The sequence below is a fragment of the Scyliorhinus canicula genome, chromosome 5 (genome assembly GCF_902713615.1).
Source record: "Scyliorhinus canicula chromosome 5, sScyCan1.1, whole genome shotgun sequence".
Taxonomy (NCBI): Eukaryota; Metazoa; Chordata; class Chondrichthyes; order Carcharhiniformes; family Scyliorhinidae; genus Scyliorhinus; species Scyliorhinus canicula.
In genome coordinates, this window is record NC_052150.1 from 182717821 (window position 1) to 182743451 (window position 25631).

At 49.5% G+C, this 25631-nt stretch overlaps 1 protein-coding gene across 3 annotated transcripts in view; it reads right to left on the minus strand.

Annotated features, from left to right (window-relative positions):
• Positions 1-25631, minus strand: part of mkxa (mohawk homeobox a) — a 93982-nt gene that overhangs the window by 50849 nt on the left and 17502 nt on the right. For all 3 annotated transcript variants that reach the window (XR_005460775.1, XM_038798204.1, XM_038798205.1), the window contains exon 4: positions 23053-23206. Coding sequence is in view for 2 of the 3 variants with exons in the window: in XM_038798204.1 (XP_038654132.1) it covers positions 23053-23206 (154 nt within the window). In the remaining variant the exon portion in view is untranslated. The remainder of the gene's footprint in view (positions 1-23052; positions 23207-25631) is intronic.

Sequence of the window (25631 nt, forward strand, 5' to 3'; positions counted from 1 at the left end):
ACCTTTCCATACCCTTTCTCCCCTTTGCTTCCCCTTTCCCCTCTCCCCACATCTACATCTGAGGCTCAATTTCTGCACCACCACCAAAATGGACCCCATCAGTCTCGCGGCAGACACAGAGGAATTCATCAGGCGAATGAGGCTCTGGGAATTCTTCCACAGACCCCAAGGGGCCGACAGCGAACCCAAGGAGACGACCAATGAACCGGAACAGCAGACCGAGAGATCTGCAGTGCGGCAACCGAAAAGGAAAGAGTCGAATTGGACCCCTCCGGAAGGCTGCTGCCCTAGACTCGACATGTATGCTCAAGCCGTCAGGGGTCGTGTCAATGCCAGATTCATCAGTCGCATTCACAAGGCAGCCCCGAACGTCACCCAAACGCAACGCAACGCCATCCGCGCTCTCAAGACCAACCGCAACATCGTCATCAAACCAGCAGACAAAGGAGGGACCACCGTCATACTGAACAGAACGGACTAATAAAAAGAAGTATATCGACAACTCAACAACCAGGAACACTACAGACAGTTACCCGCAGATCCAACCAAGGAACACATCCACCAACTCAACAGACTGATCAAGACCTTGGATCCAGACCTTCAGAGCACCCTACGTGCTCTCATCCCACGTAATCCCCGCATTTGAGATCTCTACTGCCTCCCGAAAATACACAAGGCCAACACACCAGGCCGTCCTATCGTTTCAGGCAATGGGACCCTGTGTGAGAACCTCTCTGGCCACATCGAGGGCATCTTGAAATCCATCGTACAAGGTACACCCAGCTTCTGTCGCGACACGACGGACTTTCTACAGAAACTCAGCACCCATGGACCAGTTGAACCAGGAACATTCCTCGTCACAATGGATGTCTCGGCATTCTACACCAGCATCCCCCATGACGACGGCATTGCTGCAACAGCCTCAGTCCTCAACACCGACAACTGCCAATCTCCAGACGCAATTCTGCAACTCATCCGCTTCATTCTAGATCACAACGTCTTCACCTTCGACAACAAATTCTTCATCCAGACACATGGAACAGTCATGGGGACCAAATGCGCACCTCAATATGCCAACATCTTCATGCACAAGTTTGAACAAGACTTCCTCACCGCACAGGACCTTCAACCGACGTTATACACCAGATACACCGATGACATTTTTTTCCTTTGGACCCACGGCGAAGAATCACTGAAACGACTACACAATGACATCAATGAGTTCCATCCCACCATCAGACTCACCATGGACTACTCTCCAAAATCGGTTGCATTCTTGGACACACATTTCCATCAAGGACGGTCACCTCAGCACTTCATTTTACCACAAGCCCACAGATAACCTCACGATGCTCCACTTCTCCAGCTTTCACCCTAAACACATTAAAGAAGCCATCCCCTATGGACAAGCCCTCCGTGTACACAGGATCTGCTCAGACGAGGAGGAGCGTAACAGACATCTACAGATGTTGAAAGATGCCCTCGTACGAACGGGATATGGCGCTCGACTCATCAAACAACAGTTCCAACCTGCCGCAGCAAAAAACCGCACCGACCTCCTCAGAAGACAAACATGGGACACAACCGACAGAGTATCCTTCGTCGTCCAGTACTTTCCTGGAGCGGAGAAACTACGACATCTTCTTCGCAGCCTTCAACACATCATCGATGAAGATGAGCATCTTGCCAAGGTCATCCCCACACCCCCACTACTTGCCTTCAAACAACCACGCAACCTCAAACAAACCATTGTTTGCAGCAAATTACCCAGCCTTCAGAACAGCGACCACGACACCACACAACCATTGCCATGGCAATCTCTGCAAGACTTGCCAGATCATCAACATGGATACCACCATTATACGTGAGAACACCACCCACCAGGTACGCGGTACATACTCGTGCGACTCGGCCAATGTTGTCTACATCATACGCTGCAGGAAAGGATGTCCCTAAGCGTGGTACATTGGCGAGACCATGCAGACGCTGCGAAAACGAATGAACGGGCATCGCGCGACAATCACCAGGCAGGAGTGGTCCCTTCCAGTCAGGGAACACTTCAGCAGTCAAGGGTATTCAGCCTCTGATCTCCGGGTAAGCGTTCTCCAAGGCAGTCTTCAGGACACGCGACAACGCAGAATTGCCGAGCAGAAACTAATAGTCAAGTTCCGTACGCATGAGTGCGGCCTCAACCGGGATTTTGGATTCATGTCGCATTACATTCACCTCCCACCATCTGGCCTGGACTTGCAAAATCCTACCAACTGTCCTGGCTTGAGACAATTCACACCTCTTTAACCTGTGATTACCCCCTATCTCTGGATCTGTAATGATTTGATTACCCGCAAATGCTCGCATTCCAAGCATTGTCTGGCATCTTTGACTTTTTTCTATATATATGTTTCTGGAACATACCTCTCCATTCACCTGAGGAAGGAGCTGCGCTCTGAAAGCTCGTGTTTGAAACAAACCTGTTGGACTTTAACCTGGAGTTGTAAGACTTCTTACACATCTACATCTGTCACAGTTTACCCTCTGATGTTAGTTTCTCTGTTGTTTGGCCTTTCAGACCTTTTGTTCTCTCTGGGGACTGCCATTAGCACTCTTTCCTCATGGTTTCTGTGGCCATTAGCACCCGGTTTCCCTGGGTTTCTGTGGCAATGACGCTCTTTCATTCTCACTCCACAGTATAAATATTTCCCACTTTCTCTGTCTTATAGCTTTGACAAAGGGTAATCTGGACTCGAAGCCTCAGCTTTTTTCTCTTCCTACAGATGCTGCCAGACCTGCTGAGATGTTCCAGCATTTTCTCTTTGCTTTCAGATTCCAACATCTGCAGTAATTTGCTGTTATTCACTTCACTTCACATCACTTTCTTACTTTTATACTCTATGCCTCTATTTATAAACCCAGGGATGCTATAAGCCTTCTCCCCGAACAGGTGCCGGAAAGTGGTGACTAGGAGCTTTTCACAGTAACTTCATTTGAAGCCTACTTGTGACAATAAGCGCTTTTCATTTTCATTTCATTTCTTAACAACTGTTTCAACTTGCCTGGCCACCTTCAGAGAATTATGCACTTGAACACAGAGCTCCCTCTGCTCCTCTACTCCCCTCAAAGTTGCACCATTGAGTTTATATTGTCACCCCATGTTTCTTCTACCAAAATGCATTACCTCACATTTTGCTGCATTGAAATTCATCTGCCAGGTGTCTGCCCATTTGCCAACTTGACAATGTCCCTCTGAAGCCGTTGAGCGTTATCCTCCCAATTCACTGTTCTTGCGAGTTTGGTATCATCTGCAAATTTAGAGATGTTGCCCTCAACACACACTTCTAAATCATTTATGTAAATGAGAAAAGCAGCAGTCCCAGCACTGAGCCCTGGGGAACACCACTTTCAACTCGTCTCCACTCTGAGAAATGCCCATCTATACCTACCCTCTGTTTCCTATCTCTTCGCCAACTTCTAATCCATGCTGCCAAGAACCCATCAATCCCGAACATTTTTAATTTGCCAGCCAACCTGCCATGAGGCATTGTATCAAATGCTTTCTGAAACATGCAACATGCGCAGCACTGCCTTCATCCACTGTGTGTGTCACCTTGTCAAAGAACTCAATTAAATTTGTCAGACATGACCTGCCCTTAACAAAGCCATGTTGACTCTCTAGTATTAACTTATTTTTCTCGAAGTGTATATTTATCTCATCCCGTATTATGGCCTCCATCAGTATTCCCACGATTGCTGTCAAGCTGACAGGTCTGTAGTTTTCTGGGTTATTCTTTGCCCCTTTCTTAAACAACTGCATCACATTTATAGATCATAGAATTTACAGTGCAGAAGGAGGCCATTTGGCCCATCGAGTCTGCACCGCCCCTTGGAAAGAGCACCCTACTTAAGCCCACATCTCCAACCTATTCCCGGAACCCAGTAACCCCATCTAACCTTTTTGGACACTAAGGGCAATTTAGCATGGCCAATCCACCTAACCTGCACATCTTTGGACTGTGGGAAGAAACTGGAGCAGCCAGAGGAAACCCACGCAGAAACGGGGGGAATGTGTAGACTCCGCACAGACAGTGACCCAAGACGGGAATCGAACCTGGGACCCTGGAGCTGTGAAGCAACTGTGTTAACCACTGTGCTACCGTGCTGCCCTAATCCTCCAGTCTCCCGGGACTAATCCTGCGTTCAGAAAGAACTGGAAAATTTCTGTCAACGGCTCCACAATATGCTCCCTTACCTGTCTCAGCAATCTAGGATGCATCCCATCTGGGCCTGGCGACCTCTCTATCTGGAGTGCTGCCAGCCTTTTTAGCACTTTTTCTTTATCTATCAATCTACTACTCAGTTGCTCAACACCCACATTTCCAACTGGACCATTGTCACCATCTTCTCATTTGGGAAAGACAGAAGCAAAGTGCTAATTTTGTACCACTGTCATACCCTCCAGTTCAGTGAGCAGTTTACCCTGCTTGTCCCTTATGGACCCCCTTATGATCCACATCTTTCAGGATCTCACCATTGATCTTATTTTAAAAATATTTTTAGTTGCCATTTTTTCAACATTTTGACCACACAAAAGTAAAACAAGAACAACCCCAACAATATATAAAAAGAAACAATCTCCTCCTCCCTCAGCAGTCAAAGGCAACCAACTCCCAAAAGTGCATAATAAACAAGCCCCAACAATTGTAGAACTCTCCTTCACCCCCTCAGCTCAAACTTCATCTTCTCCTGGGTGAAAAACTCCAGCAGGTCCCCCTGCCAAACCAAGGCAGAGGATAGAGAGACTAACCTCCACCTCAACAAGACCCACCTACAAGCGATCAGCGAGGCGAAGGCGAAAACATCCGCCTCTGCCCCCACCAGCAACTTGGGCCAGTACGCCACCCCGAATATGGCTTCTAGGGGACCGGGCTCCATATCCATGTGCAAAACCCCCGAGATTTTACTGAACACTATCCTCCAAAACCTCTCCAGCTTCGGGTAGGACCAAACATATTAACATGGTTTGCGGGGCCTCTCCCACATCGCTCACAGACACCCTTCGAACAGCTGAATCATCCTTGATTTTGGGAGGTGCACCCTATATACGACTTTCAAATGTATCAGCCCCAGCCTCGCACATGAGGTCAAGGCAGTCAATCTCCAGAGACCCTCACACCACAATCCCTCTTCATTGCCCCGCACAGATCCTCCTCCCACTTTACCTTAATCCCCTCCAGAGATACTCTGTCCTCCTCCTGGACCCTCCCATAGATTGCCGAAACAACGCCCCTCTCCAGCCCTCCCGCTGACAGCACCTCCTCCAGCAATGAAGAGGCTGGCGCTATCAGGAAGGTTGGGGGAACCTTTCTTGCAAAATCCCGAACCTGCAGGTACCTAAACCCTTCCCCCTGCGCTAACCCATATGCCTCTCCCAACTCCTCCAGGCTCACGAATCACCCCACAGGGAACAAATCCTTCCTTTCTATGATTGGCTTCTCATCCCATCTCCGAAACCTAGTATCCATCCTCCCTGGCTCGAATGCACGGTTCCCCCTAAACGGCATCACCCCTGACCCGTCCCCCAGTTTAAAATGTTACCTGAACTACCTCCAAATCTTCAATGTGGCCACCACCTGCGGACTCATGAGTACCTTTCTGGAGCCTTCCAAAGCAGCGCTTTTGGCAGCGTCCGCAACTCCGACCCCCGACAAGAGCCCACCTGCATCTTAACTCACCAGGCCTCCTCTTCTTACTCCTGCCCAAAACCTTCTCCACATTCACCACCCAATAATACTACAGTTAGTTTGGGGAGACCTAGCCAACACCCCACCCCCCACCCCCTCTACTCCTGGCTGGGAAACCATGAAATGCTTGCTCTTGCCTAAATTAAATTTATACCCCGAGAACATCCCTAATCTCTGGAGCAACTCAATTATATTCCTCACCAACGTGTTTCATTCCGGTGTATAAGGCACCCTATGCTCCCTCCCCCCACTATCCCCTTCCATAGCCCCAAGCTCCTCAGCGCTATGGGCAAGGGCTCTATAGCCAATGCAAACAACAGGGGGGACATAAGGCATTCCTGCCTCATACCCCAGTGCAGAGGAAAGTGCCTCAAGTTCATATTGTTAGTGCAAAAACACCTGCACCCACTCCAGAAACATCTGCCCAATTCTAAATCTCTCCAATAACGCCATCAAGTAACCCTACTCTACTTGATCAAATGCTATCTCTGCATCCAATGCTACCACCACCTCTGTCTCCTTTCCCTCCACCGGAGTCAGGGTCACATTCAGCAACTTCCTCACATTAGAGAACAGCTACTTTCCCTTCACAAACCCCGTCTGATCCTCCCCAATCACCTTCGGAAGACATCCTTCCAACCGTGACGCCAGCCTTTGCCAATATCTTGGCATCTACATTCAGTAGGTATGGGTGACCAATACTCCACTGGATCCTTATCCTTCTCTCGCAACTAAGTCGGAGCCTGCCCCATCATTTGCGGCAAGACACCCCTGCCTGTCGCATCCTCGAACATTCCCACCAGCAGCGGCGCCAACATATCTTTAAATTTCTTATCGAATTCAATTGGGAACCCATCAGGCCCTGCCATCTTCCCTGCCTCCATCCTCCCAATCGCCTCCTTCACCCCCTGTTCCCCCACCGGCCCCTCCTAGCCTGCTCTATCCTCCTCAGCCAGCCTCTGATACTCCAATCCATCCGGGAACTCTCATCTCCCGCTCCTCCCCGGTGGCTCCAACCGATATAGATAGTTATAAAACTCTTTCAATACTTTATTGATCTGTTCCGGGGCCACCACCAACTTCCCCATCCTGTCCCGTACCTGAACGATCACCCTCGCTGCTGCCTCCCTCCGGAGCTGGCCGGCCAACATACGTCCTGCCTTCTCCCCATGCTCGGAGACCGTCCCCCTTGCCCTTCTCAACTGGCACACTGCTTTCCCTATGGACAACTTGTCGAACCTCGCCTGCAACCCCTTCCTCCCATCCACCTCCAGAATCTCTTCCATCACTTTTTAGCGTTCCTCGGATTGTGAAACCTCCCCCGTGCAATTAAATCTCTCATATTCCTCGATCACCGTCCCGATTTTATAGCAAAAGCTCCGGCCCGCTAACAACCCCATGCTTATTCTCCACCCCGGCTTTTGGGCCAACCCCTTCTCCAAAACCGTATCCGGCCAATGCGGAACATAGTCCGAAATCATAATTGCCAAATACTCTGATCTCCTAACCCCAGCCAATAGCGCCCTCCCCACTATGGGGAGGGAAAAAAGTCTATCCTCGAGTACACCTTGTGTACCGGGGAGAAAAATTAAGACTTCCATTCCCTCGGGTGCAAGAACCTCCATGGGTCCATTCCTCCAATCTCACTCATGAGCCCAGTCAATGCCTTTGTTTCTCCCCCCCCCCCCCCCCGGCTGAGCCAGTGGGCGCGGCTGAGACCTGTCCACCTGCACCATATCCCAATTCCCCCCAAACTCTTGACTCGTGGGCACCCAAATCCGGGATGGCATCCAGAACTCTCTTCACAAACCTCGCATCAACCCAGCTGGGGACATATACACTCGCCAGTGCCAACAACCTCCCCATTTCACCATCGATCCGACTCAATCAGGAGAGGTGTTATACTGTGGGACCTGGTTGGAAGTGGACGTTGGTTTTCCAGGTGTTAAGTGGAAGGTAGGTCCATTTTCTCATATGTTTCTGAGATAATGACCTGGAGCTCGGTTTCTGAGTGAGAACACACACCAGTGTAATCTGCATGCGGAAGCTCCATGACTGAGGTCGGAGTGAATTTGGTTTTAGATTGAAGGCACTGTCAGTTGAACAGTTTGTTCTATAGATCATGTCCATGCTTTTGGGTAATTTGCTGAAGATACAGGGCAGAATTGCAGTGAGGCAATGGAGAAGAAAGTTGGTGCAATGACACAGCCTTGTTTGACTCCAGTTTTCACTGATATGGGGCGCGATTCTCCCAGCCCTGCGCCGGACCGGAGAATCGCCGCAACCGCGCCACTCCATCCTGACGCCGGCGCGCGATTCTCCGAGATGCGGAGAATCAACGCTATTTGCGCCAGCGCGTTTGGCGCGGCGCTGGTCGCGGGCCACTGTACGAGGCCTGGCCGCCGATTCTCAAGCCCGGATGGGCTGAGCGGCTGCGCGGAAAAAGGCAGAGTCCCACCGGCGCCATCCACACCTGGTCGCTGCCGGCGGGAACGCTGCACAAAGGGTTGGGGAGCGGCCTGTGGGGGGGCGGGGGGGGGGGTCTCCATCCCCGGGGGGAGCCGCCGATGGGGCCTGGCCTGTGATCGGGGCCCACCAATCGGCGGGCCGGCCTCTCCCCTCCAACTGGGCCTACATTGTTGTGCATCCGGCCCCAGAACCCCCGCGCTATGTTGCGTCGGGAGCGGCGCGTTTCGTAAACCCACCGTGCATGCGCGGGTTGGCGCCCATGGTTTGTGGGTCATGTATGTCATCATTGATCAGTCGAAGGACGGTTAAAAATTTCTGAGGGCAACTAAGTTTGACGAGGAGTCTCCACCTATGTGGTTCACAGAGATAAAGGGTTTTCATAAGTAATCTTTATCAGTGTCTCAAGTAGGCTCACATTAACACTGCAATGAAGTTTCTGTAAAAAGCCCTTAGTCGCCACATTCCAGCGCCTGTTCGGGTACGCAGAGGAAGAATTCAGAATGTCCAATTCATCTAACAAGCACGTTAGCCGAGACTTATGAGAGAAAACTGGAGCACCCGGAGGAAACCCACGCAGACATAGGGAGAATGTGCAGACTCCGCACAGACAGTAACCCAAGCCGGAATCGAACCTGGGACCCTGATGCTGTGAAGCAACACTGCTAACCACTATGCTGCCATGCTGCCCATTAGAGGTTGCAAAACACCATGGGCTGGATTCTCTGTTTGTGAGACTATGGGCGAAATTCTCCGCTGGTGGCCAAAATCGTGGAGGCCGTCGTGAACTCGGCCGAGATTCACGACGGCCTCGGGGCCCGCTCCCCGCACCTAATTCACCCCCACCCGGGGGGCTAGGAGCGGGCCTCCATCTTTCCCGGCTGCGACCTCATCGCGCCAGAAATGACGCGCAAAGCGGCGCATTTGTGAGGTCATCCACACATGCGCGGGTTGCAAGTTCCAGCCCGCGAATGCGCGGATGACTTCTCGCGCAGACAGCGCAAGCCGCGCATGCGCGGTGGCCGTCTTTCTCCTCAGCCGCCCGGCAAGACGTGGCGGCTTGATCTTGCCGGGCGGCGGAGGGGAAAGAGTGCGGCCATTTTGGACGCTGGCCCGATGATCGGTGGGCACCGATCGCGGGCCTGTCCCCTCCCGAGCACAGTCGTGGTGCTCCCGTGCCAATCGGGCCCCTAGATGCCCCAAACGGGCATCTGGCGCCCGTTTCACAAATGCAGCGACCGGGTGTGGTTGCTGCCGTGGTGAAATGGACGTGAAGGGCCGGCTGCTCGGGCTCGGAGAATCGCCGTTCACCGTAAAAACTGGCGAACGCCGATTTTTCCGAGCTGGGGGGGGGAGAATCGCTGGGGCGCCAGGGGGGCGTAAAAAATGTCGGGAGGCCCTCCCGCGATTCTCCCACGCCGCATGGGGAGTGGAGAAATCCGCCCTATGTCCCCATGCCGGTGTGAAAACGGTGGTGTTTTACGCCAGGAAAACTGACGCAAAACAGCCACCGATTCCCTGCTCTGGGTGTGGGGGTGGGGGGGGGGGGGGGGGTGGGGTGGGGAGGAGGGGGGGCTAGCAGGGAGGCAGTGTTGAGCTCCCAGCCCTAGCTGCTGATATGGGCTGGTGCATTGCTGGGTCCGTGGTCGGCATGCACATGGTGGCGGCCTACAGCGGCCGCACCTTGCTTCATTTCGCACGCAGCTTGCACCCCCCCCCCCCAGAACCCCAGCCCCGAATAGTGCCCCCGTGCCCGCAAATCGGCCTTCCCTGACTGTGGCGGCGCTGGACTGAGTCCGCAGCCATCACACTGTGTTCCCGACGGGTGAGACCACACATGTCCCACGCCGTCAGGAACCCGGCCGGTCGGGAACTTAGGCGGGCCTAAGGCAATGGCCTGAGGCCGTGGATACGGTGTGCGCCGTACTCCTAGAGTACGCCGCTTTTCAGGAGGCGGAACATCGCAAAAGTGGCACCATCACCGATTCTATTATCATCGGGGATTCTCCGCCCCCTCACCGAACGCGATTTCGGCGTCGGGATCATAGAATCAAGCCCCATATAAAATTTTCCTTGAACTTTCTTTGAATTTGCCGGGCAGTAACGATCATGGGCTAGATTCTCCATTCCTGAGACTAGTGGCTGGATTCTCCGATTTTGAGGTTATAGAACATAGAACATTACAGCGCAGTACAGGCCCTTCGGTCCTCGATGTAGCGCCGTCCTGTGAAACCCCTCTAAAGTCCCTCTACACTATTCCCTTATCGTCAATATGCCTATCCAATGACCATTTGAATGCGTTTAGTGTTGGCGAGTCCACTACTGTTGCAGGCAGGGCATTCCACGCCCTTACTACTCTCTGAGTGAAGAACCTACCTCTGACATCTGTCCTATATCTATCTCCCCCTTAATTTAAAGCTATGTCCCCTCGTGCTGGACATCACCATCCGAGGAAAAGGCTCGCAATGTCCACCCTATCTAATCCTCTGATCATCTTGTATGCCTCAATTAAGTCACCTCTTAACCTTCTCTCTAACGAAAACAGCCTCAAGTCCTTCAGCCTTTCCTCATATGATCTTCCCTCCATACCAGGCAACATCCTTGTAAATCTCCTCTGTACCCTTTCCAATGCTTCCACATCCTTCCTATAATGTGGCAACCAGAACTGCACACAATACTCCAAATGCGGCCACACCAGAGTTTTGTACAACTGCAACATGATCTCATGGCTCCGAAACTCAATTCCTCTACCAATAAAAGCTAACGCACCGTACGCCTTCTTAACAACCCTCTCAACCTGGGTGGCAACTTTCAGGGATCTATGGACATGGACACCGAGATCTCTCTGTTCGTCCACACTACCAAGAATCTTACCATTAGCCCAGTACTCTGTCTTCCTGTTATTCCTTCCGAAATGAATCACCTCACACTTTTCTGCATTAAACTCCATTTGCCACCTGTCAGCCCAGCTCTGCAGCTTATCTATGTCCCTCTGTAACTTGTAACATCCTTCTGCACTGTGCACAACTCCACCGACTTTAGTGTCACCTGCAAATTTACTCACCCATCCTTCTACGCCCTCCTCCAGGTCATTATAAAAATGACAAACAGCAGCGGCCCCAAAACAGATCCTTGTGGTACACCGCTAGTAACTGGACACCAGTCAGAACACTTCCCATCAACCATCACCCTTTGTCTTCTATCAGCTAGCCAATTTCTGATCCAAACTGCTAAATCACCCTGAATCCCATGCCTCTGTATTTTTTGCAATAGCCTACCGTGGGGAATCTTATCAAATGCTTTACTGAAATCCATATACATCACATCAACTGCTTTACCCTCCTCCACCTGTTTGGACACCTTCTTGAAGAACTCAATGAGATTTGTGAGGCACGACCTACCCTTCACAAAACCATGTTGACTATCTCTAATCAAATTATTCCTTTCCAGATGATTATACATCCTATCTCTTATAAACCTTTCCAAGACTTTTCCCACAACAGAAGTAAGGCTCACTGGTCTATAGTTACCGGGGTTATCTCTACTCCCCTTCTTGAACAAGAGGACAATATTTTCTATCCTCCAGTCTTCTAGCACTATTCCTGTAAACAAAGATGACTTAAAGATCAAAGCCAAAGGCTCAGCAATCTCCTCCCTAGCTTCTCAGAGAATCCTAGGATAAATCCCATCCGGCCCAGGGGACTTATCTATTTTCACACTTTCCAGAATCGCTAACACCTCCTCCTTATGAACCTCAAGCACTTCTCGTTTAGTAGCCTGTATCTCAGTATTCTCGACAACTTTGACTTTTTCCTGTGTGAATACTGACGAAAAATACTAATTTGCCATCTCTCCTATCTCCTCGGACTCCACGCATAACTTCCCACTACTGTCCTTGACTGGCCCTACTCTTACCTTAGCCATTCTTTTATTCCTGACATATCTATAGAAAGCTTTATGGTTATCCTTGATACTACCTGCCAAAGACTTCTCATGTCATCTCTTGGCTCTTCTTAGCTCTCTCTTTAGAGCCTTCCTAGCTAATTTGTAACTCTCAAGCGACCCAACTGAACCATCACGTCTCATCTTTACATAAGCCTCCCTCTTCTTCTTGACAAGTGTTTCAACTGCTTTAGTACCCCATGGTTCCCTCGCTCGACCACTTCCTCTCTGCCTAACAGGTACATACTTATCAAGGACACGCAGTAGCTGTTCCTTGAACATGCTCCACATTTCCATTGTGTCCATCCCCTGCAGTTTTCCTCTCCAGCCGATGCATCCTAAGTCTTGCCTCATTGCATCATAATTGCCTTTCCTACAGCTATAACTCTTGCCCTACGGTGTGTACATATCCCTTTCCATCGCTGAAGTAAACGTAATCGAATTGTGGTCACTATCACCAAAGTGCTCACCTACCTCCAAATCTAACACCTGTCCGGTTCATTACCCAGTACCAAATCCAATACGGCCTCGCTTCTTGTTGGCCTATCTACAGACTGCATCAGGAAACCCTCCTTCACACATTGGACAAAAACGGACCCATCTAAAGTACTCGAACTATAGTGTTTCCAGTCAATATTTGGAAAGCTAAAGTCCCCCATAATAACTACCCTGTTACTTTCGCTCCTATCCAGAATCATCTTTGCAATCCTTTCCTCTACATCTCTGGAACTTTTCAGAGGCCTATAGAAAAGCCCTAACAGGGTGACCTCTCCTTTCCTGTTTCTTAACTCAGCCCATACTACCTCAGTATTCGAGTTCCCATCAAATGTCCTCTCAGCCACCGTAATACTGTCCTTGACTAACAATGCCACCCCTCCCCCTCTCTTACCACCTTCCCTGAGCTTACTGAAATATCTAAACCCCGGCACCTGCAACAACCATTCCTCGCCCTGCTCTATCCATGTCTCCGAAATGGCCACAACATCGAAGTCCCAGGTACTAACCCATGCCGCAAGCTCATCCACCTTATTCCGGATGCTCCTGGCATTGAAGTAGACGCACTTTAAACCACCTTCTTTCCTGCCGATACACTCCTGCAACTTTGAAACCTTATTCATGACCTCACTACTCTCAGCTTCTTGTGTACTGGAGCTACAATTCAGGTTCCCAATCCCCTGCTGAACTAGTTTAAACCCTCCCGAAGAGCATTAGCAAACCTCCCCCCCAGGATATTGGTACCCCTCTGGTCCAGGTGTAGACACCATCCTGTTTGTAGCGGTCCCACCTAACCCAGAATGAGCCCCAATTATCCGGGAATCTGAAGCCCTCCCTCCGGCACCATCCCTGTAGCTACGTGTTCAACTGCTCTCTCTCCCTATTCCTCAACTCGCTAGCACGTGGCACGGGTAACAACCCAGAGATAATAACTCTGTTTGTTCTGGATCTAGGTTTCCACCCTAGCTCCCTGAATTCCTGCCTTACATCCCTATCCCTTTTCCTACCTATATTGTTGGTACTTATGTCCGCAGGAAGTGTCTGGTTTAACGACGGAAAAAATCGGTGAGGCCCCAGCACCAATCCTCTGACCAGTGAGGGGCTAGCAGCCGCGCCACATAAAATGCACAGCCTTCCTGACATAAACGCCTGGAGAATTGCCAGGTCCATGGCCCCTCGGCCACTCCCCACCAGTTCCCCCAGCTCTCGCCGAAGCCCCCTGGCCAGCGCCTGACTGTGGCGGCGCTGGGTTTATGAAAACTGAGAGCACACATGTCCCACGCCATCAGGAACTCAGCCCATCGGGGGTGGAGCAGTAGGGCTAAGTCCTGAGGCTGTCCCAACAGCGTGCGGCGTACTCCTCGATGATGCAATTTTGGAAGGAGTGGAGCATCCAAAAATAGGCGGCACCCCCAATTTGGTGGTAAACAGGGATTCTCCGCCCGATCGCCAATTCCGATATCAGCATTGGGCAACAAAGAATCCCGCCCTTAGTGTTGACACAAGTGCAGAATTCGTGAACTTCCACGACAGAAAAACTAGTGTCGTACCTGGACCAATTCAGCGCCTGTGGAGGGGCTCGAACTGGGGCCACTTGGAACTCAATCGATTCCAATAAGAAACGGTGCAGGATTTGCGATTGACACTCAGGAGGTTGAAAGGCTGCAGCCGCATATACGCAATTCATTCCCCACACATACCCATCCCAGTTTCCCACATCCATCAGCCTCCCATCATTCAGCAGCCTCCCCAGCAAGTGGTCATGTTGGCGCCGATTAGTACGCCTTTTGAAAAACGTGAACGTGGCGGAAGGACTTGTGTGCGGAGCCAAGGAGGTGAGTAGCCGTCTTTGCTCACAGGCAAAGAGCCCTGGGACACTGGGCTTGCTGCCTCTCTGCTCAGTGGGGGATCGGGAGACTCTCTGCTGGGGGTGGAGGACCCTCCACAGGGGTGGGCCGCCATGGAAGGATGGATGGGATGCTTGGGATGTGGGGGGGGGGGGGGGGGGGGCAACTGCGTGTGGCACCACAATGCCAACCCCTGGATCATGTTTACCCATTCCTAAGGCAACATTTGTCCCTGCCTGTATGCCCCACCAATCAAACCTTGATGCCTGGACATTGCGGAGGCAGCACCACAAACACAACAGCCAACATCTGATCATCCAGAGGGGGGACACAGCTCCGGAGTCATATCCATGGCCAGAGGGTGTGTGAATGCCACGGGGAGGAGGGTGGGATGCCTGGAGAGATGGGCCAAAGGTTTGGAGGTCGGCCCACATTACAGAAGAAGGTGACAGAAGCATCATACTGGGTTTGTGCAAAGGCGTTTATTGTGTTTAACAATTCTCCCTCTCCCAATGGTGCTGCCACCTCCTCCACCCCAGCCTCCTCACCCCCTACCTACCTCCCCCACCCCCTCGCCTGGTGCACTCCATGACCTTCAATGTGCTTAGCCCTCCTAGCTCTAACACTACGTCTAGGTGCTTCCCCAGGATGCACATCTGAGGTGGAGGCAGCCAGCTGGTTAGCACTTCCTGTGGCCTTCGATGCCCCTGGCAGGCGTCTGAGGCCGAAGAGCCCTAGCTCTCTTGTCGACAACACATGCACTGCTGTGCCACCCTGTCCCGTGTGCTGGCTGTGAGCTGCAGCCATATCAGAGCAGTAGAACCCGAAAGACCTGGTAGCCACCTTTGCTGCCCCATGGGACAGGTTTGGGTTAGCACCCAGCGCCCCCTCCTCCGGCTCGGTGACTACAGGGCCCTGATGTTTACCCTGGGACAGAGGGGCAGCTGGTTCGAGCCTTGGCTGCCCCTGCATTATCTGGCATTGCTGATGACATCTCCTGCGCCCGCAGCCTCTGGACTCCTCCAAGTGACTATGGATCTGCTGGTGTGTCGCTGAATGGCCGCACCCAATCATTTCCATCAGCTCCGGAATGACCTTTTCCACAGACTCAGCATTAGGCTGGGACACAGCTGGATCCTGGGATCTCGCCTCTGGGTTCCTGCCTCCACCTGATGTACATCAATAGCAGTGTGATGCTCACCAGATTGTGCCCCCGAAGCCTGTTTACTAAAATGTCCCACCGAGGTGTGTGTATCTCCACTGGTGGAGAGTGGGGATGACAGCTGTGATGCCTCGATCATGTCTTCCTTGGAGCTCTCCTCCGAGGTGGTCTCCTGGGAGGCTGGAGAGGGTGTTGTCTCAGATGGACCTGCGGGAGAATGGACATGTGATCAGTGGGAGGATGTGTCAGTCAGTAAGGTGATAGCAACTCACATTTGACAGGGCCTCTGGGTGGGACCCCTTGGTTGCTCATCTCTGCAGCGACCGCCAGCCTCTGTTTTGGTGACCTCCCTGTCCTTGGTCACACCGGTCACCTCTAGGGCCCACACCTCGAAGGTGGTGAGGATTCTGATGTCTGTCACACCACCGCCAGTTTGGGCTCTCTGCCGGCGATTGTGGGAGAGCTTTTCCTGAGGAGACACAGAGAGGGCATCGTTAGCCACACACGTGGTTCACAGTGGTAGTGGGGTGGGGTTGTGTGTGAATGAGGGGTTGGGGTGTTGAAGGTGGAGAGGGAGTAGTGGCTTCCATTGGGGGCGGGGTTCTCAGGGGGCAGGGGGAAGAGATCTCGGGGTCTGGGGAGGGCATTGGTGTCTACTCACTTGTGTTGCCCGGTGTAGGGCATTGACCTTCTTCCTGCACATGAGGCCGGTTCTCCGAGCCACACTCCTCAAGCTTACTGACGCTGCCAATTTTCCCCTGCGGAACTTGCTGTCCTATGGCTGACTCTCATGGACCCTCGGGGGCGAACAGGACATTCCTTATGACCTCCACAGTGTCTAGCAGCCTCCTCAGGTCAGCGTCCCCGAATCTTGGGGGCGGTCTCCTCGGCAGCCAGATGGCTGGGGTTGGCTGAGCTTAAGATAAGTGCTGTTCGACCTTGTTAACAGGAGCTGGCGTGAAGCCTCGTTAAGTGGACGAATTAACAGTGAATGGTGTTCCGGGCCTCGCTGGAGCGAGTGCCGGGAAGCTCGCGGCAATTCCCGCTCGCTACAACACTTAGAAGTCTTTCCGGAGAATGGCGCCCTTGGAATTTTTTAAGCGCTGGGGAGCTGAACTCAGAGATCAGGCCGCCATTTTGAAAGGGTGCCCCAATCTCTAAGGTCTTCCACCCACCCATGGGAAATGTTATCCCCCCACACACATTGGCACACAGTGAGGACATCCTGCAATGGGGTCCCTGGGGGCCCCCCCCCTCTTCAGACCACCCCCCCCAATCCCCCTTACGGCAACCCCACCCTTCCCGGACTCCTAACCATCCCCCCCCAACTACCCAGAGGCCCCTGATTACCATCCTTGCACGCCCCACCCTTCAAACCCCCCCCCCCCAACCTTCCTTTCATGGGCATGGCCCCCCTTGGACTTGGACCCTTAGCAGTACCACCCTGGCATCTGGTCAGTGCTCATACCAGCATGGCAGTGCCACCCGGCTACCCTAGGGTCTCCGATGGCCTGGGAGACCCCTGGATGCCGTTCCTCCTGGTCCATGTTCCTGTGGACTGGCACTGATCATTGCCTGGCTGCAGTCTCCTTGGGGAGGTTGGTGGATTGAGGGAGGTCTGTAGATCCGTGGTAGGTAGGCCTTAAATAGGTTTACAACCTACCTCAGCGAGTGCTGTCTGGTCCTGCCCCTTTTGCGTGGAGTTCCGATTCCGACTCCTCGTGGGACTTGGGTGAATTCTGCGAGGCACAGAGGCTGCCGGGAAACCCGCGGAGGCTTCACCCAGGATTCACCGGCTGCGTTGTGCTCTCCCTCGAGTGCAGTGGCGTGCAGAGGGGGGGGGGGGGGGGGCGATGGTGCATTGGCCCCGGGCATCCATTGGATGGGGGCATCCAATCAGAGAAGGAAAAAAAAAAAAAATTGTTTTTTTTTTAATTTTAAAAAAAAATTTAGATTACTCAATTATTTTTTTCAATTAAGGGGCAATTTAGCGTGGCCAATCCACCTACTCTGCATATTTTTTGGGTTGTGGGGGCGAAACCAACGCAGACACGGGGAGAATGTGCAAACTCCACACGGACAGTGACCCAGAGCCGGGATCGAACCTGGGACCTCAGTTCCGTGAGGCGGTTGTGCTAACCACTAGGCCACCGTGCTGCCCCAGAGAAGGAAATAAGATAGTAATTTTAAAATTTCAGCGGTGATAAATCAATTTTTGGAGGCTCACCACACTGCAGAGGCAGTTGTTAGCCCTTTATTCCTTTAACATGGTGTACCCTTTCTGTCTAGAGAAAATGGTCCTTCTCCCCATCCCCCCCACACGCATGCGCATGATGTACGTGGTGCAACCATCAAAAGCAACAAGCAGACGTGGCTGTTCGTTCCTGCGTTTCCTCGAGTCATAACTCGTCTTTTCTTCAGCTTTTTGTGCATCTAGATTAGTTCTTTTACCTACTCAGGTCAGTGAATAGCTCTAGAACAGGTGCAACTACGGTTTTTATAGGTTTTTTGGCGATATTTACGTGGGATGTAGTAAGAGTGAAGCCTGGATGATCAGAGGACTGCTATGGCATTTAATCTCGGAATAGGAGACATTTATTCCTTAACATGCTAATATTCGAATACAGATACCACTAATTTGCAAGTCTATGATATAAATTGCACAAAATTATCAGTGGAGAATCAGTGTGAAATAATTTGATACGAAGGAACAAAGAAATTAAATATGGTTTATCCGTCTGCAACTGACCGATTGTTTACCATTTTCTTCCCATTTTCTCATGCGTCTTACGGTTTTTGAGATAGAAAATGAAATGTTACGAGTATTTCGTGTACAACCGAGTGGAGCACAGAACAGGAAAAAAAAGAGGGCCAGAGTCGAAGAAGAGTCCCATCAAAGAGGGGCATTAGATGCATGGATAAAAAGAAGTAAAGAAGAAGTAGGAGAACCTGGAGAAGTAAAAGATGATGTGGGTGCAGAGAAGGATTTTTCTGATACGGATTCAGCTCGGTCAGAACATAATACTCTCTCTCCTCAGTCTCGTTGTCAGGATGATGATCCATGTGAAGAAAATAAAGAAGATATTTGCATATTTTTGCAAAGAAGCGATTTTGGCTGTTTGAAGAAACCGATTCCAGATCATTTGAAGATGACAATATTACAACATGGCCCTGAAAGATATCAGAATAAAAGTGGTCCATTTGCTGAGAAGGATGGGAGATCATTTTCCAAACAGTGGTTTGATAAAGTTTCCACAAACGGAGAAATTGTGGAGAGAAAATGGTTGTTATACTCTCCATATCGGAAAGCAGGCTACTGTTTTGTTTGCTTTTTGTTTTCAAAGGAGCATTTGTTGTCTGTGTCAAACTTTGGAAAGGAAGACGGTTTCTCCACTTGGAGAAAATTAAATCCAACAATACCTGACCATGAGAAAAGCCCTTCTCATAGAGCTCACATGAGGGAATACCTGAACCTTGTAGTTCGACTCCATCATTCAACTATGATAGATGCTGAACTTCAACAGCAAATGTCTGCTGAAAAGAAAAGATGGAAAGCTATAACTGAACGGATTGTCGAGGTTATATACTTTCTGGCAAAACAGAATCTGGCCTATCGTGGACATCGAGGAGAAGGAATATCTGGGTTATCAGAGCCAGGGGAGACAGTCAGTGAAAATACAGGAAACTTTCTAGCAACAATCAGACTTTTGGCCAAATATGATGACATCTTAGCAAAACACTTGCAGAGAGGGAAAGAGAAACCAAAAAGTGTCACCTACTTGTCCAACAGAATTCAAACGAAATAATCAATCTTCTTGGTGAAACTGTCAAGAAAAATATAATTTCCGAAATTAAGGACGCAAAATATTTTAGCATAATGCTGGATTCAACTCCAGATATTGCCCATGAAGATCAGGTTTCTGAAATTCTGCGTTACGTTCATATTGATGAAAACAGAAAAGTAGAAATAAAGGAGACATTTCTGGGATTTTTTCAAGTCAACAAGAAAGATGCAGTCAGCCTGGTAAATAAAATTCAGGAAAAATTGGAAGAAGACAAAATTTCCATGAATGACTGTCGTGGTCAAGCATATGATAACGCAGCAGTTATGGCTGGAGTGAGAGGAGGTGTTCAACAAAAAATTCTTGAAGTTAACCCAAAAGCTGTGTTTGTGAACTGCGAGAACCACAGCCTCAATTTGTCCTGTGTCCATGCAAGTGAGGTGCAACCTGTTGTTGTTACATTTTTTGGCATTCTAGAAAAACTCTACTTTTTTTTCTTCATCTACTTCTCGTTGGGAAGTGTTAAAATCATTTATCACTCGGACTGTGAAAAGACAGTGTGACACAAGATGGAGTTCCAGCCATGATGCTGTGCAAGTAATCCACGAAGAGTGTGACAACGTTATTGCAAGCCTTCAACACCTGCTGGAAGGAGAATTTTCAAGGGAAACTAAACCTGATGCAGGATCGCTACTGAACTCTATTCAACAGTTCCCGTTTATAGCTTTATTAAATTTTTGGAACTCAGTTTTATCATCAGTGGATAAAGTCTCAAAACGTTTGCAGGATCCGAAAATGGGGTTCCATGAAGCTTCTTGTGATCTGAGAGGACTTATTCATATCTTGAATTTGAAGAATGACGAAATTATCCACAATGCAATAGATTTAGCCAATGAATATTGTCAAAATTGGGGAATACCAATTGCACGAACAAGGAGAAGAAGAATAATGCCTGGAGAGTCAGCAAGAGATAGTGGACTGACGGCACAAGAAGAAATGAATAGAGTAATGGTAGAGATTGTGAACAGATTAAAAACTGAAATTGAAGACCGCAGTGTCCGTCTTCAAAGACTCAGTGACCGATTTTCTTTTCTTCTGAACTTGAATTCAGGAGTGATTGAAGATGAACAAGAAAGAGAGAAATTAAAAAAGGAATGTTCAGACTTTGCAAATTATTATGACAATGATGTGGTTGCAATTCAGTTATATGACAAAATTATTGATTTTGTGATGCTCCTTCGAGCTGGAGGGAATAGAGTTCCCCCTGATCCTAAAGATGCTCTGGAGTCTTTACTGCAGTATGGGAGGGATGTCTTTCCGACGCTGTGTGTTTCATACAGATTACTGCTTACAATCGCATTTTCAGTCGCAAGCTGTGAAAGGTCATTTTCAAAACTGAAATTAATAAAAACATATCTGAGGTCTTCTATGTCACAGGAGCGACTGACCAACCTGGCTTTAATAAGCATTGAAAAAGAATTTCTCACAGCTGATGTAAAAAGTGAAGTAGTTCAGGTGTTTTGTGACAGGAGGTATCATTTGGGGAAAAGAACTTAATAAATTTGATTGAAATGAAATGAAAATCGCTTATTGTCACGAGTAGGCTTCAATGAAGTTACTGTGAAAAGCCCCTAGTCGCCACATTCCGGCGCCTGTCCGGGGGGGCTGGTACGGGAATCGAACCGTGCTGCTGGCCTGCTTGGTCTGCTTTAAAAGCCAGTGATTTAGCCTTGTGAGCTAAACCAGCCCCTTTATATTTACTATCGAATATTAAAATCGAATAAAGCGTTTATTTCATGTTTCATCTGTGTTTATATATTCAAAATGTTTTCCTTTCTCATAATATTTCTCAGTATATTAGGCCTTATACTTGAGTCTTTGGGGCATACAATCAAGATTTGCCCCGGGCATCACCAGACCTCTGCACGCCACTGAGGGGGGGCTGTGGTCCAGTCCTGCTAGCCCCCAGCAAAACAGGGAATCGGTGGGCGTTTTGTGCCAATCCTTTCTGGTGTAAAACACCACCATTCCTACGCCGGCGTGGGGACATCACCCCACAATCGGAGAATCCAGTCCAGAGTCTCGCTGTATGTAGACCGATCTGTTGTTGACTCGGTGCGCAACTTTGAAAGGATCATGGCAACCTTGAGGGAATTTGGCCAGTTCTCGGGGTATAAATTGAACATAGGGAAGAGCGAGGTGTTTCTGATTAATGCTAAAGGGCAGGAGAGGAGGTTAGGGGAGTTGTCTTTTTGGATGGTGGAGGCGAGTTTTCGGTATCTAGGAATCCAGGTAGCGGAGTTACACAAATTGAATTTGGCATGGCTGGTGGAGGGGATGAAGGGTGATTTTAAGAGGTGGGATGTGTTGTTGCTGTTACTGGCTGGACACGTACAGATCGTTAAAATGATGGATGGTGCTGCCCAGGTTCTTTTCCGAGGTCCATCTTTGTTCCCTAGTCCTTTTTAAGGAAGGTGAACAGAATAATTTTGGGGGTTTTGTGGGCGGAGAAGACCCCATGGGTGAGGAGGGTGTTCCTGGAGAGGGGTTGAGGGTGGGGGGCTGGTGCTGTCAAGTTTCATTGATTATTATTTGGTGGGAAATATAGCAATGGTGAGGAAACGGGCAGTGGAGGAGGGTTCGGTGTGGGGGCTGATGGAGGCGGCATCGTGTAGGGGACATGTCTGAGGGCACTGTTGTTGACCATTCTCGCTGTCTGGTACTGCATGAACCCAGTGGTGGTTTTGGTGTTACAGGTGTGGAGCCAGTGCAGGCAGCATTTCGGATTAGAGGGCATGTTGCTGTGGGCACTGATATGCGACAATCACAGATTAGTGCCGGCGGTACTGAATGAAGGTTACGGGCGTGGCGGCAGGTGGGGATAGAGTACTTTGGGGATTTGTTCATAGGGGAAAGGTTTGCATGTCTGGAAGAGTTGGAGGAAATGTACGTGTTTCCCAAAGGGAATGGTAAAAGTGAGGGATTTTATGAGGAGAAAGGCACCATTGTTCCTGGGGCTGCCACCTCTGGTGTTGCCAGACGAGTTGTTGTCGGAGGATGATATTGGGAGGGTGTCAGACATCTACAGTAAGTTGATGGAGAGGGTATGCGCTCCGATGGAGGTGATTAAGCGTGAATGGGAAGACGGGTTGGGTGGGGAGATGCAGGCCGGGACGCGGAAAGAGGCTGATGTATTGGCTTTGCCTCCCTGATAGCCCGGAGATGGCGGGGTGGGGGGGAGGGGTGGGGGGGGGGGGTTATGGGTAAGCAATCTGGCAGACTTCCTGCGTTTGGAGAAGGTCAATTTTGCTTTGCGGGGATCGGAGGAGCGGCTCTACCCGGAGGTGGAAACTGCTCATTGATTTCTTCAAGGTGGATTAAGGGGTCAGCGAGGTGGAGGGTGGGGAGGTGGAGGGCCATTTGGAGGAGATGAGGGGAACAAAATTCGGAAGGCAGGGTGTGGTGTGGTATTGGGGCAGTTGGGGGCTGGTGGTTTCTGTTCATGTGGCGGTTTGGTCCGATATTTTCATGGATATATGTAAAATGCCTTGAATAAAAATATTTTAAAAAAGCAATAAAACATGTTCTGTACTAAAACTGTTATTTTCTATTTGCCATACCTTCCGAACATGTGTCATCACTGCTAATGCTGAGCCGTTCTGCGTTGCCCTGGACGTACTTGTTATATAACTTTATTCTCAATGCCCAGCTTAAATCCGGTTGTCTAACAGTGTTCTTCAGACGGCGCCTCGCATTTGCAAACCAGTTGGAAACCTGTACAAAAAAACATGAGAATTTGTTTTTAAAAAATGTTTATTCGATAACAAAATGTGAGTTCCACAAATCCTGGTTGAACAATTCATCCAGGAACACTGATTGGCTTGTATGTTGTTGATTATAGATGTAAACACACATAATCAGATTCAATATGGCAGCATCAGATGCCAATTCATAAACATAAATAGTTTCTTCGTGGCAAAGCTCTTTGCAACACATGTTAGACAAAAATAACATGTCACCAGCTCATGGCGTTCCCACAGATGTTTATATCATGGCATCAAACTCAAATTCCGATGAAAATTTATTCTGATCTCTGGGATGAGATTCTAAAATTTGACTCACGTCTTAAAATGGCTTAAACAATTGCTATGATTACAGCTGTAGTTTGTCTAAAACATAGGGGTTTTCCCTGTCTATCACAGAAGTTGATCAGTAAAACAATTTGTCACGATTGTGTTGAAGCTTCCATGTGTTCTAAGAAAATGTTTCATTTCCACTAGAGCCTTCCACATTTCAGCCTGTTAGTTTGGAGATTTTGATATAATGCTATTCAGATCTGCTATCAGTTCACAGAATGAAATGGTTAAAGTGAGTCATTGGAGTTAAGTAGATAAGCTTTTATGTCAGCTGGGCCACCATATGTTGATGCACTGACGAGCATTACTTGGCTGCACACTTGAACCAGAATTTGCTTTGAGCTCTGCACAGATACTACAATAGAACGTGGCAGGGAAGGCTTCATGCTGATTGTGGTCACTGGGGGAAGCAAAAGAGTTCAGCTAACCAGCAGCAAGTCTTGCCAATTGGAAGAAGTACGGAGTTGTTAAAAAAAGCCAAGCAAATCTGGGACCTGTTGCAGATGTTATTGAGCACTGCAAAAATATTTCAAAAATTATGAGAAATTGAATTTCGATTGAATCACAGTTGGATGATGATGAAATAAATGATTGATTCAATTAAACAATGATCAAAAAAATTGTCTGTTCCTTATATGAAACAGCAATTTGGCAGAAACAAAGAATAGATAATTAAGAACTGTGTTTCGATTCATTTAGGGCAGCACAGTAGAACAGTGGTTAGCACAGTTGCTTCACAGCTCCAGGGTCTCAGGCTCGATTCCCAGCTTGGGTCACTGTCTGTGCGGAGTCTGCACGTTCTCCCCGTGTCTGCGTGGGTTTCCTCCGGGGGCTCTGGTTTCCTCCCACAGTCCAAAGATGTGCAGGTTAGGTGGATTGGTCATGACAAATTTCCTTCAGTGTCCAAAAAGGTTAGTTGGGGTTACAGGCACAGAGTGGACGTGTGGGGTTAAGCAGGGTGATCTTTCCAAGGGCCGGTGCAGACTCGATGGGCCAAATGGCCTCCTCCTACACTGTAAATTCTATTTAACCTGAGCTGTTCAAGTAACACCAGCGTCCACCTAACAATCTGGAATACCATCCAGATATTTCCAATCTGTCCATTCAGTCTACCTCAATCATCAGCTAAATGATGGAATGAGTCATTGGCAGCACTGTCAAGTGACACAGAAACAAAAGGCCCATTTTGAGTTCCTTCAGGGCCACTTTGCTCCAAATCTCATTACAGCCTTCGTCCAAGCATCAAAAATGAGCTAAATTCGAACGGTGAGGTGAGAGAATAGCCGCCCTTCACATCAGGGGCTGAATTTTATGTGACACTGGCAAGTGTGTTTCCAGCAGGGAGGGGCATATAAAATGGAGTGGGCACCCGCCCACTTCACCAGCTTTCCACCAACCTCCAAGCTCATCCCAGTGATACAGGGGATGGGTAGGCGGGCGCCAAAATTGGCATCCCATCCGCCATATTTAAATGAACAGTTAAGGGTCAATTAGGACTGTTATCCAGCCTATTGACCTGATAATATGCTTCCCACACCATAAAATATTTGGCATGGGCAACAGGACGGGCAGCCCAGACGACTCAATCATCGGAAGCTATTCTTTGCTGATTGCAAGGTCATCCCCTCAGGTTGAAACCCCTCCCCTTCCTTCCTACACCCTCCCTCCCCACTGACCATCTCCCTAACCCTACCCAAACCCTCTCAAAGTAATAGTCTCTATTTTTGTAAGTCACACGGGGGCGCGCAGGGTAACCCATGCCATATCTGACCTTACTGTGACATAACGCAGCCCTGGCCTTATTAAACACAGCACACTTCTTTGCCAGCTCCACTGCAGCATCTTGATAAATTCTCACTGCATGGTCCTCACATCTGCAATCGTGATGATCGTTTTCCCACCGTGAAACTCTGTCTTTGTCCTGAAAGCTGTGGAAGCGCACAATGATCGCACACGGTGGTTCACTTGCATGGGCCTCTGCCTCAACGACTTGTGGACACAATCCAGCTTGGGAGAGGTCACCATTTCTCCCTTCCCTCGCCATCTTCCAAATCAACTGCGAT